This window comes from Vanellus vanellus (genome assembly GCF_965231255.1).
Source record: "Vanellus vanellus genome assembly, contig: HAP1_SCAFFOLD_33, whole genome shotgun sequence".
Taxonomy (NCBI): domain Eukaryota; kingdom Metazoa; phylum Chordata; class Aves; order Charadriiformes; family Charadriidae; genus Vanellus; species Vanellus vanellus.
Genome location: NW_028128339.1, coordinates 1090144 through 1107293, shown reverse-complemented (window position 1 = coordinate 1107293; position 17150 = coordinate 1090144). Strand labels below are relative to the sequence as shown.

Genomic DNA, 17150 nt, shown 5'->3' with positions numbered 1-17150 from the left:
GCTTCACTGGGCTCCGTCCCCACGACTATTTCCAGTCGTCTTCTTCCTTAGAATCACGTCGGGGTCACCAGTTGTTGTTGTTGGGATGGACACGACACTGGACATCAAGTTGCAGCAATCCAATTTCTTCATTTAACAAGCAGTGTTTTTTTATATTCTCTTACCCAGGTGCTTATCTATGCATATATTCAGCATTCTACTTTTGCCCCATACGCTCTCACATCACACGCTGTTCATGCTCTGGTCAAAGCCAGGATGTTTGCCAACCCTTATCTTTTTACTTAGCTCTTCTCAGGACTCCCCAGTCTCTTCAAGGGTACACGGATATCTGCTCAAGGTCAATGTTAAACTCGCATTCTGATGCCTCGGACCAGCCGAGGTTTCCCACAATACTGTTCTATGTAAAGCAGATTTGAGTAGGATGATGTGCTGATAAAAATTGGGAATGGAAAATCTGTCTCAATTTTGAATAATGCAGACAAGTGAAGTCACAGTTTTTCGACTGATCGTTTTTGCCAGCCTAAATTGTTAAATAGAATTGGGCAACATTATTTTCTTCTCATTTCTACATTTAAAATGTTTGTTATTAACATAGTTTTGATAAGCTATTTCTGGCAAGTATTTCAATATATTTAGACTATAAACAAGGAAATCAGTAACAATATATGAATATCGCTTTTAAGATATATCTTCATTTATAACTACGTACATTCCGAGAAAAGGATAGAGATGAGAAAAAATTCTAGAATGAAATCTCTCTTTATACCCATATTTATAGAAAGCTTTCGAAGTGGACTGTTTATCTAACTTTTTGTGAGCCTTAGTGAATCATCTATTTGGTTTTGTGGAATTCTATGCATATTTTTATTCATTCCTGTTATAAACTTCATGTAATTATAAGAAGAGCAGAGTCTTTGCATTGTTCTCATTTCTCAGGGTGCTCTTGAGTACAGATGACTGTGAGACTTCTTTCCTATAGGAGGTGATTGCTCTGTGGCAGAGGAACACATGTGTTGAAGGGAAAAGATGCGAGGCACTACCTCGGGAAAGAGAAGCAATTGCATCAAAGTATCCCAACGTGAAAGGTACCTAATTATGATGTATTTCATAATTTTTAGATGAGATTACTTTTCTTTGCCTGCAAATGCGCTGGACGCTATACACTCTCCATAAAACCAATCTGAAGTGAAATTTTCTTTCATTGCAAGACGGCAGAAGTTGTTCTATGTTATGTACCAGTTCTGCTTCTTTTAGCCAGTCTGCACCCTCTGTTAAATTCAATGTGAGCAGGATCAGTCCCTGAGTTCCCAAAAGCTTTGACGTCCACATGTTTGAGCATGTGATGTGCTGTGCATTTTCCACTTCCATCGGGTGAAACAGATTTGCATGTAGTTGATATCTCACAGAACATGGGCCTTACAGAACCAGTCAGACTACGGTCGAGGAAAGAGCATAACCCTCCATAAAGTGCACTTAGAAGCTAGTCACATACAGCAAATTAAAATACTGACACCTAAGTACCTTGGTGGATAGGCTTCATCCTTTTCACAAGAGAATTCTAGAGTAGATTTGGCAGTGTATAAAATGTATCAATCTGTTTACTGCAGGTAAATTTTCACCTGATATTACTTTGCAGTTTTGGAGCAAAAAGAAAAAAAGGACAGAGTTTGGCTTTCAGCCACCCCATAAACTGAAGCAGAAGTCCACAATTTCTGCTGCATTGTGGCCTGAACTGAGAGGAACTAACTGCTTAATTTACATTAGCAGGAGAAAAGGAAGAACAGGCAGAGTAGCAGGGGCCGGGCGAAGAGCACTGTGGCTACTTTATAGTGCCACTTGCTTTGTGAGGTTCCGTTTGTAGTTCGAAGTGGGCTTACCTCTGCCACCAGTAGCCTCATCATTGGCAGTATTTTGTTATGTTCACAAACTGCCAGGATGTGTCTAGATGCTAGAGATAGAAGAAGTAATTCATAGTTCAGCCAGGGGGTGTCCTTTGGCATGCGTTGGTCTCCATGGGCTCAACCATGGATGTTCCAGAGGTCCGCATGCCACCGATACAGTGCAGAGAAAGGATGTACCTGGGCAGGTGGTCAGCACTGAGAGGAGCGGAGTGGATGAGGCGTTTGTGTTCACAGCTGCTGTTGAGAGAGTCTGAAAAGACAGATACCTTCCAAGAAAAGGATAGAGATGTTTCCCCAAACCGCTTCTTTAATTGAATTCTCTGAGGCACATCACAGGTACTATGATGACACGCATCTTGAAAATGCCATAAATTCAATCAGATAGGGTTCCCAAATACCATTCACGAAAAGTGAGAGGCTAAAGAACGAGCGGGTTATTTGTAGCTGGTTCTTTACTTTGGAGCCATAGTCTTCTTTAACCTGTGTATTGACCTATATTTTCTTAGAGAGCGTGGGAGGTACGCATCAGGTGCTCGAGGTACACCAGACAGCATCCAGGTAACTAACAATAGAGAAAGAAGAATATAGACGGAGAGGTTCAAGGACATTGCCCTGAACACATCATTAGCTCATAGGGGTGGGAGGAAGAGGACGGCAGTGCCGTTCCCTGTGCTTACACACAAGCAGCTCAAACATTCTTTCTGTTGCCTTTCCAGGCAATGGTAATACAATTCCTACAAACATTAGCAGCACAAAAAGAGAAGGAGAATGTTCCGGAAGGAGAGTACCCACAGAGAGTCTTCCCAGAACAGACCACAGATCCTTTGAAAATGGAGGTAATATACTTAAGCATCACTTCTCATTGCTGAACATCACGTGGTAAATAACTGAATAGGCACACATTAAACTTCATCATTTTGTATTTGAGTTATTCTTTTTTCTTTACATTCTAGAGACTCTTTCTCATGCTGCTTCATTAATTATAACAATCCAAAACACCATTTATGATTCTGCTTGTTTTAGGATTATAGTAAAAAAGGAATCCTCTATGCTGATTCCAATCGATTTGTTTTCTGCTTAATCTTGGAAAAGAAAATGGTTCTGTGGAGCTATAAAAAAGACCTGTCTATAGTATAATACCCTTATTCACTAGGTATGTTGACGTCAGAGGTAAAGGTACTATATGAAGGTTGAATCTTTCGCCATACAATGGTATTTCTGCAATGTTGTTTGTCACCAATGCCAATTTGTCAGCAATGCCCGTTCAGCTGTTAGAATTATGCGTGGGCCCATGCTAGAAACTGTATCACTGAGGATTTAAATTATCCTTTAATAAAGTGAAGTTGTTTTCATCCCATGTCATTTTAGTTTTTCAGCTTGCAGGGCAACACACAGCTGAGCTGATACAACCGAGACAGAGGCAAAGCACACCTCGTGGGCAAGGGATGAGCAATAAGCACTGGTAGACAGGAACATATTAAGGCTCCTGTTTTATTGCTAAGCGAGTTTTCTTGTAAGGACATGCGGCTCAAGCTCACAAGTTGTCACCTTGCACTTTGGAGTCCGTTTGCATTGGCTTCCATTCAGGTGTTACACTGACTTTGGAAAAGGTTTTGTTCCCCCTGTGACACACATATAAATTGCATGCCACTTTTGATTCTCAGTTATTACAAACACATATTTGGTTTAAAGCAAATGTTTGTAGTTTTAAATGGTAAACCCTAAATGCAATATTCATGAAGATTTTCTAATTCATAATGAGAAGCACTCTGAGCCAACACTGATCAAAGCAATGGTAGGAGTTCAAAGTAATGTTGATCTTTGTGTTTATAGTCAGTTTTTGAGTTTGCTTTCAAGATTTTGCGACCGGGAACTCTGCTAGAGGCAATATAGCAACATTTGCTTTCTTTTGGCGGAGTGAGACTTTTAGAATAATTAACACGTGAAAACGTGATCCACCCAAGAAGGCTTCATGAAGCTGGACATTAGGTTTTCAAAACATCGTAGCATTTCTCATCATAAGAAAATTTTGTATGCTTCTTAAAAAAGTAAATATGTGTTATTTTAATCCCTCAGAAACAAACCACACTGAGCTGGTAAAGAACAGTCACTGTAAAGAAGTAAAAGAAAAGAAATGGATTTCTGCGGAGCCAAGAAACTCACCTAATGCAGTAACAGGCAAAGGTATTTGGAGAAAACAGTTGGCTTATTCCTTTTCATTGACTAAACTGTTAGATGATTTAGCACCACCTAGTTAATTTCTGTTCTCAGGGTCAAAGATGGACAGTCCATATTTGGATTGGACTAACGACAAAGAACATTTATTTAATCTTGTCTTCCAGCCTCCAGTCTCCTGCAATGTGTCAAATTTTGAGTAACAGCACAACGTTATTGTTTAAGGTTTTTTTTTTTCCCCTTTTAGGATATCATGCTTCAGACCCCAAAGTAAAACCACATCACCAACAAAGAGGTCAACGTAAAGATGATGAAACTGCTTCTTCTGCACCTTAGTGAGGGAAACTGGAAGAAAGGCTTATTTCAATTCTTCAGAACCTTGACGAGCAGCACATGTAGTGTACCCTACTGTCACCGTCACCCCAAAACCAAAGTTCAGTGGACGTACAGGTGGGTTCCTGCTTGCACGAGATTCTCAAAATGCCTCAAATATATCTGTCTGTATTGTGCTGCTTTTGATTTTGCCCCTGCAGGTGACTTTTAAGTTATTTCTGCCTAAATACGGGCAAGAGTAAATTTGATCCATCACAATTTTCAGACGCAGATTGCAGCGGTATGCATCGGGAGAAATGTAAAGCTTTATAAAGCTTTACAGTTAGTCAGACAGTTCATGAACAATAATTTAGCCACCTTCATAGCAGGAATTCATGTCTCTGCCAACAAAAAAGGATGAATGCAATGATTTGCCGATGTGCACTAACATACTCATCCCCACTTTTTACAGCATCTTTTATGAGATTTACTCTTTTGAAATATGCAATAAGCTGTGGATTAGTCCACCTTTAACTTTTCATTTTAATTGATATCTAAATATCGATAGCAATAGTACTAGTTTTGCAGTAAAATTTCCATTTCCTCTCAAGAAATGTTTCTTGTTCAACTTTTTTCCTCCCAGCAGGGGACGAAAGAATGCTTGCTTTGCATGGTATTTTTCCACAGCTAGGATTTCTCTGGAGTCTTTATTATGATGGATTTGTGACTGTTTTCATTATTTAGGATTATTTTTCATCTTGAATAAACAAGGGCTTGGGTCTTACTCAAATTTCTGTTATTGATTTAAACGTACTCTAAATGTTTGTGATTTATACTGTTGTTTTTTCACATGATTTATGTTGGATGGAGGACTGAATTCATTCTTCCTGCCATTCATGCAGCCGTTGGGGAAAAAGAGCGGCCTGGCTGAACAGGGAGCTAGGGTTGCAACTTAGGGAAATAAAGAGGATTTATGGACTTTGGAAGGAAGGGCAGGCCACTCGAGAACTACAAAGAGGTAGTGAGGCTATGTAGGGAAAAAATCAGGAGGGCCAAAGCCCAGCTGGAAGTAAACATGGCTTCTGTTGTCAAGGACAACAAAAAAAGTTTCTATAAATATATTAGCATTAAAAAGAGGACTAATCTCTCTCCTCTAGTAAATGAGGCCGGTAACATAGTGACCAAGGATGAGGAACAGGCTGAGGTACTTAATGCCGCCTTTGCCTCAGTCTTCAGCAGTAGGACCAGTCGTTCCCTGAGTACCCAGAACCCTGAGCGAGAAGACAGGGATGGGAAGCAGAACGAAGCCCCTGTAATCCAAAGGGAAATGGTGAGGGACCTGCTTCAGCACCTGGAGGTGCACTAATCAATGGGGCCGGATGGGATCCACTCAAGGGTACTGAAGGAGCTGGTGGAAGCGCTCACCAGGTCACTTTGCATCATTTATGAGCAGTGCGGGATAACTGGGGAGGTCCAAGCTGACTGGAGGTTGGCAAACGTGACACCCATCCACAGGAAGGGCCGGAAGGAGGATCCAGGGAACTACAGGCCAGTCAGTCTGACCTCGGTGCCTGGGAAGGTCATGGAACAGGTCATCCTCAGTGCCATTACACGGCACATGCCGGAGAACGGGGTGATCAGGCCCAGTCAGCATGGGTTTGTGAAAGGCAGGTCATGCCTGACAAACCTGATCTCCTCCTATGATAAGATGACCCACTTAGTGGATGAGGGAAAAGCTGTGGATGGTATTGACCTGGATGTTTGCAAAGCTTTTGACACCGTTTCCCATAGCATTCTCCTGGCTGCTCATGGCCTGGACAGTTGTCCTCTTCACTGGATCAAACACTGGCTGGATGGCCGTGCCCAGAGAGTGGTGGTGAATGGAGTTAAATCCAGTTGGTGTCCGGTCACAAGTGGTGTCCCCCAGGGCTCGGTGCTGGGACCAGTTCTCTTTAATACCTTTATCAATGATCTGGATGAGGGGATCGAATGCACTGTCAGTAAGTTCGCAGATGACACTAAGCTAGGCGGGTGTGTTGATCTGCTTGAGGGTAGGATGCCTCTGCAGAGGGATCTGGACAGGCTGGACCAATGGCGTGAGGCCAATAGTATGAGGTTCAAGAAGGCCAAGTGCCGGGTCCTGCACTTGGGTCACAACAACCCCATGCAATGCTACAGGCTTGGGGCAGAGTGGCTGGAAAGCTGCCCGGCAGAAAAGGACCAGGGGTGTTGGTGGACAGCTGGCTGAACATGAGCTGGCAGTGTGCCCAGGTGGCCAAGAAGGCCAACGGCTTCCTGGCCTGTATCAGGAATAGTGTGGTGAGCAGGACTAGGGAAGTGATCATCCCCCTGTACTCGGCACTGGTGAGGCCCCACCTCGAGTACTGTGTTCAGTTTTGGGCCCCTCACTACAAGAAGGACATTGAGGTGTTGAAGCATGTCCAGAGAAGGGCTACAAAGCTGATGAGGGGTCTGGAGGACAAATCTTATGAGGAACGACTGAGGGAACTGGGGTTGTTTAGCCTGGGGACAAGGAGGCTGAGGGAAGACCTTATCACCCTCTACAACTACCTGAAAGGAGGGTGTAGAGAGGTGGGAGCTGACCTCTTCTCCCTGGTGAAAACTGATAGGACGAGAGGAAATGGATTCAAGTTATGTCAGGTGAGGTTTAGATTGGATATTAGGAAACATTTTTTTCACTGAAAGGGTTGTTAAACATTGGAATAGGCTCCCCAGGGAGGTGGTGGATTCAGCATTCCTGGAGGTGTTTAAAAAGAGGGTAGATGTGGTAGTCGGGGACATGGTTTAGAAGTGGTTTTGTCAGGGTAGGTTAATGGTTGGACTTGATGATCTTAAAGGACCCTTCCAACTTCAGCGATTCTACGATTCTATGATATTTTCCTTCATCTTTTTTCCGTTTCCTCTTGATAGTATGTACTATGTCATAAATTTGACAAGAAGCCTACAGGTGGGATTCTGTCTTGTATCTTTCTTTTTGGCAATCTTTTTCAGACATAACAATAATTGTACATCTTTCACTTTATTTTTACATTGCTAATAGAGCTTCATGCAATCTAGTACAGTACATCACTGGGGTTTTTTTGCCTTTCTACTTTCCGTTTCCATGGTTTCTCTGGATAATTGTGGTTTTTCATCTGTCACTTCATCAAGAAATTAAGTGGTAAATAATGTAAATAATCATAAGTTAATCAGGTGATTTTATCTTGCCAGTTCCAGTCATCTCTCCTAAGCTGGGTTCTCCTCTTCAGGTGCCTCCCTGCCTTAATTTCCAATACAAGGAACCTTCGTTCAGACAAAGTAACCCCTACTTTCAGATGAATAAATTTAAGTTAAATGAATCCCAACATCACTGGTTCATCTCAGGGATGAAGAGTAGTTGAAGAATAGAATTTCTACGTTGATGAAATGTGGACAGATTTGTACAGAGATTACAGAGAAAACATTCTTCAAGTGAAGAATACATCTTATCAAATTTCCAGGTTACAAAAGGATAAAGCATTTAAAAAAAAAAAGGTGATCAGCATTTTTATCATAGAGACAACCATTACCATTTTCTCTACCTTTATTTTCAGCAGTGCCTGAGCCATGTGGTGGGAAAAGCTCCAAACAAAAGAACCAGCTTGACATAAATAGAAGATTTTGCACCTAAATGGAAAACTACGGTAATACTTACACGTTTTGTATAAATTGCAACTTTTGAGATTATTGTGCAATTAGTAATTGGAATTAATGGAAATAGTCTGGAATCAACAGCAAATCAGAGTATTAATGATAATGTTTTTTAACCAAGCGCTACAGAAAATGGTTAGTCATTATGCAGCATGCTCTGATGCAAATCAACTGCCTAGAACAAAACCATCATGTTGCCTTGCCTCTAGTGCTTTCACAAGCAGAGATAAAGGAGGGGATTGGATTATAGACTTGTTGAATCTAAAAGCACTCGATGCCTTTGGGAAGGTTTTCAGCATGGCAACATTCACTTTGTTCAGGTCAAGGATGTCCGTGGCAGAATTGCCTCATTTGGAAGATCCTGTGAGCCTGATGCAAACACTGCAAGTTACAAATTATCTTTACCAGAGAGAAAGTCTGTATTTAATACCAGCTTGTATGTGAGAGACAATGTAGGATTCACCTGATGCCTTCATTGACACTTCAGCTGATGTAACATTCAATTCACGTATCAGACGGAGAGTCTTTCCTGGACCTCTATCTCGTCTCTCATGTAGCCGGAATTAAGAGGCAACGTCTATGTTTTTTTCTATAGACAAATACACTTCAGGACCTTACAACGCACCAGCTTGGAGGAGAAGAAATCCACATGCAAACCCCTTGTCTAAGTATAAAACAACTCTTCAGGTAACTGTTTGACAGAAATGTTTACAATTCAGTCTTTTTAGTAAAAGCAACATGCCCCTCCCCACCTAGGAAATGTAAAGGCGCTCTTCAAACTTGCCCAGCCGAAACCCTGCAAGATTGTAAGCAACGCTGAGTAGTCTGAAAGAGCAGTTTTGTTGGTGTGCAGACATGTAATTCTGACTGTATGACTAACCCGTGATTTCTGAGTTTTCACAACATTACTGATATGAAAGCAAAGTACGTCCTTGCCTTTCAAGTGAGGAGCCAGAAGCAGTGGGGTTTGGCTTGTCGCACCGGCCAAAGCACAGCAGAGACTCTATGAGTGCGATCTGTTTGTCTCTGTTCAATTGCTTGTGAAGCGTCTGCAATAGCGGAATGATGATCATCCCAGTTTCCAATTCATAAAAGGAGGAGCAGCATTTCCCTCAGGGCTGGAGCCCCCTCCTTCCCCCAACCCCACTCCTGGGCAGAATTTCCTCCCTCCCACCTTCTCCCCACACCTCAGCGCTGGGGCAGCCCCACAGCCTCTTCCAGGGCTGGGAAAACACTCCTGCCCTTTCTCTTCCTGCGGGTTTTGAGAAGAAGAGCCCCCCGTCTGCCCAGCCCACACGTGGGGTCTGGGCAGTTCCACGCCTTGTGTTTGAACTGGGAATTGGGATGTTTCAGTTTTCTTCTGTGATCAGGCATGGTTGTTAAAGGCCAGTTGTAGTGGTTAGGGTTAGATGGGTGAGGAACAGCAAATCTTATTGAACTTTTCCTTTTTTTAGGTTTTGTTTAGGGGTCTCGTTGTCCTCACACCCTCGAGTTCTGCTCCAGGTCAAGCGAAGCCCCATGGAACTGGCCCTAAGGGCGGCAGTGGCCATGGACCAGCACCCCTTTGGCATGGAGAACATGGTTTATTTCAAGGTGAATCTCCCTGTTTTTTTCCAAAGCGGGGGGCTGGTTTGTAGCGAGGCTTAAAACCCCGGGTTGTGCCTAAACGTGGGGCTGATTTCAACCTCAGGGGCTGCGACTCCGTCCAGCTCCGACTCACAGCCCTGGCTGCACTGTCACTGCACCGGGCTCAGCGTTCTCTTGTATTTTGGAGGTTTTTTTACAGATCGGCAGCAGCCGGGGATATTTAGCAGCTGTGTATTGGTGGCAGAATCCATGTCGTTATGTGTGTGATCTGTGCTCAGATCTGGTGGGACAGTGAAGAGATAGCAACCGGTGGCGCTGTCAGTCACGTCCTCTGGGAGAGACGGCCAGGGCCGTTTGTAGCTGTCCCACCTCAACTGCGAGATCTGTCTCTGGAGCTGCCAGTGCCAAAGCTGCTCTGAAGGCAGAGAGAGTGATACCGGATAACCTGCCTTTTTTTCGGTGCCTTTTCTGGGTCTCCAGTCTGTCTGCTCTGTTTGCCCTCTGCCTTGGATCACACCTTTTCTCCCTTCTTGATGGAAACTGACTTTCTGTTGCGTTTTGTTGCATTTCTAGTGACAAATCTGCTCAACTTCTCCTGCTCCAACGTTGTGCCGGGGGAAAGAGCCAACCTCAAGCATGCCTTGCACCGCCTGCATGACGCTCTGGTAAGAAGCAGCTGTTTTCGAATTCCTGCTGGACTAGGACAGCCTTTAGCACTGGGGTGAGCTGGGAGTCGCTCCTGAGTTTTCTTTTCCGCAGGCTCAAATCCCTTTACTAAAGGGGCAGAGTTCTTGCGTGCTGCCTGTTGGCCGCCATCTGCGTTAAGGTCTCGTGCGGTGACAGACACCATGTATCAATAGGAGCTTGTTTTGTCTCTTGTCAATTCTGTGACAATTGGGAGAATAGAAGTCTTCCTACTCCCAGTGCTGGGAATGAAGGAATATTCGCTAAAACCCGAGGTCTACCCCGGAGAAACGTCCTGTGCTTGACAACTGCACCGTCCCTGGGCTCTCCTTGCTGAGCAAACGCCTCCAGCCTGACCCCAGTGAACCCCCGAGCGGGTCTGCTTTGCTCCCTCTTCTTCGGAGAAGGGATTTCACAGTGCTGAGCTGCAGCAGAGGACTCGGCGTCTGCTGCGTCTGCACGAGGAGGCTCTACCTGCAGCAGGGATGAGCCCAGAAGGACTCCAGCAGCGAGCAGTCTTCTCCCGGAGGTGGTGGCCGGTGGGGTGCCACAGCTTGGTCCCCGGAGATCTCCGCAGGTTCTGGTTTCTTAAAACACATCAGTGTGGATTGAGGAAATATTCCCATCAACTCCCGTGTGGGCAGAGGTGACCCCGACGCGCTGTTGCTGAGCATCGACTGAGCACCGTCTTCCCACAGTGGGCTGAAGAGTTGACCTTTTGGCCCCTCATGAGGGGGAATCGAAGTCTTGTTCTCTGAACTCCCGCAGGAGGGTCTGGAGATGCTGCAGTCTGGGGCACCCCAGCGACCTGAATCCCATCCCCTGGCTGATTATCATTACGCAGGTAAAGTGGAAGCAGAGCTTGTTGCTTCTCCGGGAATGCGAGCGGGTACTGCCGTTCCCTTTGTTCTGATTGAAAGAAGTGATTTTTAGAAACATGCGAGCAGCGGTTCGTGTTCTTTGGGGCGGGGAAAACAGTCATTTTAATCTGTTCTGGTGGGGTTTTGGCATGGGGAATTCCTTATCCCTATGTTCTAGCCCACTGTTTTCCTGTGCGGTGACGCCCCACGCCACCGTACACTCCTTTCCTTCGTATGCTGGCTTTACTGCGTGCAGGGCTTGCTCTGCCGGCAGCCATAACTGGTTCTGCTAACGAACTCCCTGCAACATTGCATAATTGCTCTCCGAAGGAGGAGAGATTTTAATGCGTGACGAAAAAATTGTGCGGTTTTCCGTGAGGCTGCAAGTGGTCTAATCGTTTCCGTGTCTCTGTTTCTTCCCAGGCGCAGACACTTGGACGCCTCTTGAGGAGCAGTTATTTAAAGAGGCCTTTTCTGTACACCAGAAGGATTTCCACCTGATACAGAAGAAGGTAAAGCCGTTAGACCGAGGCGGGTCTTGGGTTGTTAGCATGGAGGGGAGTTTTAACCCAGAAAAGTCGTCTTTTGAATGGTGTGTTGGAATCCTGTTCTTGGGATGCCGCTTCACGCTAAAAAGACACCAGTACAAGACATAATTGGCCCTAATGTGTAATGACCACAGAATACTTAATCTCTCTGGTGCAAAATATCAGAAATACTAAAAGAAGAATACTGACACGTTCCCCTGACCACCGGCATATAACGTACAGTTCTGCCCTCCCATGGCTTCTTTACAGCCCTTTCAGAAGAAGGAGGCTCATTTTCTGCCTGATCTCTCCCATACGTTGTGCTGTGAGAACCAGAGACAAGGGGGGACAGACAAACAGCGCTTGATAGATTTGTTGTGTCTGTGCCCTAAATGTTTTACTGCAGTCTTTCCCTCATCAATCGCTTCTGTTTTTCTCCCAATAGATTCAGACGAAGACCGTGTCCCAGTGTGTCGAATAGTACTACACCTGGAAAAAACGTGTCAGATTTGCCAGCAGTCAAGCTGAATGGACAGAAGAAAAGCTGAAGGGAAACAAGGAGGAGGTGGAAGAGGCTGAAGAGAAGGTAGAAAAACTGCCGGGGGTTGGTGCGAGATGTCGCTCCTCGATGAAGCTATCATCCCGGGCTCTGGGAAATAATCCCCTTCACATTAAACTTGCTGCTGCTGATTTTCAGGGATGTTCCGTAACATCCCAGTGCTCCATAAAAGGAATTGCTTGTCACACAGCTCTGCACAGGGGTTGCCGAAACATTCCTTCCCAGGAAACGGGAATTGTGTTCACAGAATTTTTTTTTTTCGTTGGTAGAAATTGGGTAACCACGTCACTTCAGTGCTCAGTACTTCTACACTTTAAACCCGTTGTACAGACTTCTGTGGAGGAAAGTGCTGTTCCACTGAGGACAGTAGGAATTTTATGGTTTTTCTTTCAAGGTCTGTCTTTGCACCCCTTCCTTCCCATCGAATTTCAGCATTTTTTCATCTGTTTCGTGTTCAGAGGAGTTCAGCAGGGCAGGCTGGCACTGACAGAACGCGTTACACCCAGCACAAAAAGAAACCCCTCGCTGCTGTGGCCATTGGGGATGTTTCCAGCTAGTTGTTCACTTTAGCTGTCCCCCTTGCTGAGGAGAAGGAGAAATAACTAAAGGCTGTCTGCTTTACAGGCTGCTTGCAGCCCGAAGAAGAGGCGCCGGCTTGGGCCGAAGGAAAACACCAAGAAAAAGCAGAGGAGTTGTGAAAAGACGCCCACGTGAGTCTCCGTGCTGGGGTGGAGGCGCCGGCGATGTGGCTGTTTCCCTGCAGAGAGTGTGGAAGGTTAGCTGGTCGTTTTTCTTCTTGAAACCTGCTGCTTTGGGCTCAAACCGATGGAAACTTTTAAAGGCACCCAGGGGGAGCTGAGCTAAGGGCAGCTGGAGGGTTCCCCCTGCCCCACAGCCTTCTGGCGGTATTGTTTGACTTTAAACCCAAAGCTCTGTGTTTTCTGACGTGGGGAGACCCTCCCGCCGAGTCACGAGGTTGGGACCAGACCCCCTTTCCTTTCTCACCTCCTCTGGGAGAGGAGTCCCGGTGTGGCTGTATCCAGCCTCAGCTTCCGACTGGGAAGGAGAGTCCGGAGCCCCGTCTCTGCCCCAGAGTGGCTTTGTTCCAGCTCAAGCTGGGTATCTCCGAACAGAGTGCCCTGTCGCTTGTCTTCCAGTGCCTTAGAAGGTCTATTCCCTGAGGTGTTCAGGCACCTCTGTGTTCTGCATGCACCGACTTTTTGTCCCAGCAATATTTTTAATAGCCGCTTTTCCTCTGCGCTGATTGGAGCGACAATGCAGTGGGGATTGTTTCTACTCGTGCAGTTTCACCCTCCTCCCATCTAATCCGCACTTGGGTCTCCTCTGTCTCCTGCTGACTTCAGCTGGAACGCTTTCTCACTCTCTTTGAAGGCCCTTTCCTCGAATTACAGGCTTGCTCTGCTTCATCTGGTTGTGGAAGAATCCCAGCGTTTCTCTATTTTCACTAAGAAGAGGTTCCACTAAAGTTCCTTTTTGCGGTTTGCGGTCCGAGGGCTTCCACGCTGCAGTCACTCGTGCCAAGCAACATCACTCATTCCCAGCAAAGCTGCTCAAGTTTCGATCCACCTTAAATTTAAGCAATCGCACCGTTAATTCTCCTATTTTAATCCCCAACAATCTCTCTTGTTTAACCAGCAAGGTCCCACCAGCCAGGGGTACCGGCAGAAACCGTGTAGGACCACGCAGCAAAACACAGCAGAAACTCACAAAATAAAACTAATGAAACGTGGTCTAAGAAACTAAAAAAAGAAATTAAAAATTCCCGTTTGTTTTCTCCCTTCCAGGGTGTTTGGGAAGATCAATGGGAGGAATCCTCACATGAAATGCCATCACCCGCGGGATGATTGGAAGGCCCCAGCAGTTTTTTTAAAGGGAGGCGAAGCCGAGAGAAGCCCAGATGGTGACCTCCTCCAGCTGGCAACTGGGCAACTGTCATCTCAGACCACCAACAAGGTCAATTTAGTCTGTTTAGAAAACCCCACCGACCTCTAGCATGGGGGCAGCACCTGGGCTCTGCAGAGGATCCACCACCACGAGGTCGCCCCCACTCCAGAAAGACCCAGAAGAAGCAAACAGCAGAGAAATAGTTATCGTATTTAATAGCGTTTCCCTCTTAGGTGATAGTCCCGTGTAGGTTTTAGGTCTTCGTTAGCCATCTTTTAGGTCTTAGTTTTAGGCTTTAGTGTTCTTCTGATAGGAGTAAGGTTTGTTTTTCTTCTGATAGGAGTAAGGTTTGGTTTTCAGGAATCATGAAATTTTCAGAGTTGGAAGGTACCTCTAGAGATCATCTAGTCCAGCTCCCCAGCTAAAGCAGGATTACCTAGAGCACATGACTCAGGACTGCATCCAGGTGGGTCTTGAAGATCTCCAGAGAAGGGGAATCCACAACCTCCCTGGGCAGCCTGATCCAGTGCTCGATCACTCTAACCTTAAAGAAGGTTTTTTCTTGTATTTGAATGGAACTTCCAACTTGTGCCTATTGCCGTGTCACTGGGAACCACTGAAAAGAGTCTGGCTCCATCCTCCTTCAACCCACCCTTTAGATACTTAGAAGCAATAAGAAGGTCTCCCCTCAGCCTTCTCTTCTCCAGGCCAAAGAGTCCCAGCTCTCTCAGCCTTTCCTCATAAGGGAGATGCTCCAATCCCTTAATCATCTAAGCTGCCCTATGCTGGACTCTCTCCAGTAGTTCCCCATCTCTCTTGAAGCGGGGAGCCCAGAACTGGACACAGTATTCCAGTTGTGGCCTCACCAGTGCAGAGTAGAGGGGGAGAATGACCTCCCTCCACCTACTGGCCCCAGTCAGATTCAACACTTGGCTCCAAATAGGCTGGAAAACTGTCCTTACCCCAATGCACCTCAGAAATCAATCTGCATGAACAGGGAACTGTCACTCTCTTTGCAAACTCATCACCAGGGGAGCTGGAAAAATATTTATAAAATCTGTAGCTACTTAGAGTCCAGACGATAAAAAGCACAGCACAGGTCCCATGAGAGAAACTGCAATGGGAAGAGGTCTTGGTTTGATTAGGTTGCTGGATAACAGCTTCAAGTTAAGGGATTTCTTGAGCTACCGCAACCATTTGCTGATTGTCCTCCTCTTCCTTCCCCCTTGCTCTTCTCCTCACAAATCAATGGCAAAGGACACAAAGGGACAGACTTCCTTCATTGTATCCAAATGCCCCAGTGCCTTACATGAACACATTTTAAGGAAAAGAGCAACAGAAGTGACTGACAACATGGAAGAAGACTGTGCAATAAACCATTAAAAAAAAACCCAGACAATTAAACGACACCAGAAAATGCAATTGAAATGCCTCCTCTCTTCTTTGGCACTTGGGAAACTTCATCTGGACTCTTCTGTCCCCCTCCTGGTTTCCACAGCCCAAGAAAAGACTTGCTGTGGGCCCAGCCCAAAGCCTTTGGGATGGTGAGGGGCACACAAGAGGCAGGCAGAGGGAGCTGCCTCTGGTCTGCATCAAGAAGAGGAGGCTCGGGGTGGACCCAACTGGTGACTACAGCTGAACAGAAGAAATCCCAGCTAGACAAAATGAAAAGATTGTCACCATGAGGCTCCTCAGACACAGCACAAGGGCCCAGAGGGGTTGTGAAGCCTGTCCTTGAGGGTACCCAAACATGACTGAACTAAGTCCCAAGCAACGGGATCCAGCTGTGGCTGCTCTGAGCAGAAGCTTGGACTGAAGACCTCCAAGCGTCTCTACCAACCTCTATGCTTCTGTGGTTCTTCGAAGGTGAGCTGTCCTGCCTTCCCCAGATGGGCAGCGACAGCCACAACCTTGTGGAAGGCGGCCTGTCGCACTACCACCCAGGCCCTTACTTCAGATGAAGAGCCACTATCAAGCACGGGGGGCTTTGCCACTTGCAGGGCACTGGGTCGGTGGGAGGGCACTGAGGACCCCCAGCCCTCCTGGAACACTGTTGCCACCATGTTGTTGAGACCCCAGCTACGGGATGAGGAGAGAGCTGGAGCCCAGGGCTCATGAGGGGAGCTGGAAGGTGATCCCTATGCCCAAGGGGTGGCCTTTCTCTCGGGCAAGCAACATGGCGGGCAGGAACGAGCCCCAGGAAAGAGGCTTTCAGCCCCCTCGACCCTCCTCCTCTTCCCACATTTGGGCATGTTTCAGGCCACAGCCCCCTCACGCCCAAACATACCATAGTTGGCCACACGCATCAGCCACAGTCCCAATCAACATCACAATGGCTTCCTGATGTCATCAGCCACCTCACACTGCCTGTTCTTGGGGACCTATAAAAGCAGGGGTCCCTGCAGCTGGCCCACAGTTTGCCGAGCTTCCAGGCCCTCGGATGCCAAGCATGCTTGGAAGGAAGAGGAGCTGGAGCAGCGAGGCGCATGGCTGCCCACCTTTGTGTGGAACGCTGCAGAGCCACTCCCCGCAACCGCAGAGGAGGCAGGCTCATCCCAGGAGGAGGAAGCTCAATGAGCAGAGGCAGCACACCACTCCTGATGGCACAAGCGCGGATGACCTCGATATTATAATCAGAGGCATGGAGCGCCTGACCATAAGCTCACCAGAAGACGGCATGGAGCTCAAGCGCATCTGCCTGCCACGGAACAGCCAGGGCAGTGAGGCAGATGGCCGTCCACTTTGGCCACAGAGCCACTCCCTGCAACCAGGGAGGAGGAAGGCACCTGCCAGGAGGAGAAAGCGCAAGCAGCGGAGGAGGAATGTCACTCCTCATGGCACAGGTGCGAGTGACCTCGCTTCCACGATCGACAGCACACAGCGCATGGCTGTAAGCCCACGAGAGAACAGCGTGGAGCCCAAGCGCATCTGCCTGCCAGGGAGCAGCCGG

The 17150-nt window shown here is 46.6% G+C and overlaps 1 protein-coding gene across 1 annotated transcript in view; it reads right to left on the bottom strand.

Annotated features, from left to right (window-relative positions):
- LOC309684576 (sentrin-specific protease 2-like) overlaps window positions 1-16879 on the bottom strand; it is a gene marked incomplete at both ends in the record, with an annotated part of 111032 nt that extends 94153 nt beyond the window's left edge. Inside the window, one exon of the mRNA XM_082500463.1 lies at window positions 16856-16879. Coding sequence (XP_082356589.1) covers window positions 16856-16879 — 24 coding nt within the window. The remainder of the gene's footprint in view (window positions 1-16855) is intronic.
- Between the last annotated feature and the right edge of the window lie 271 nt (window positions 16880-17150).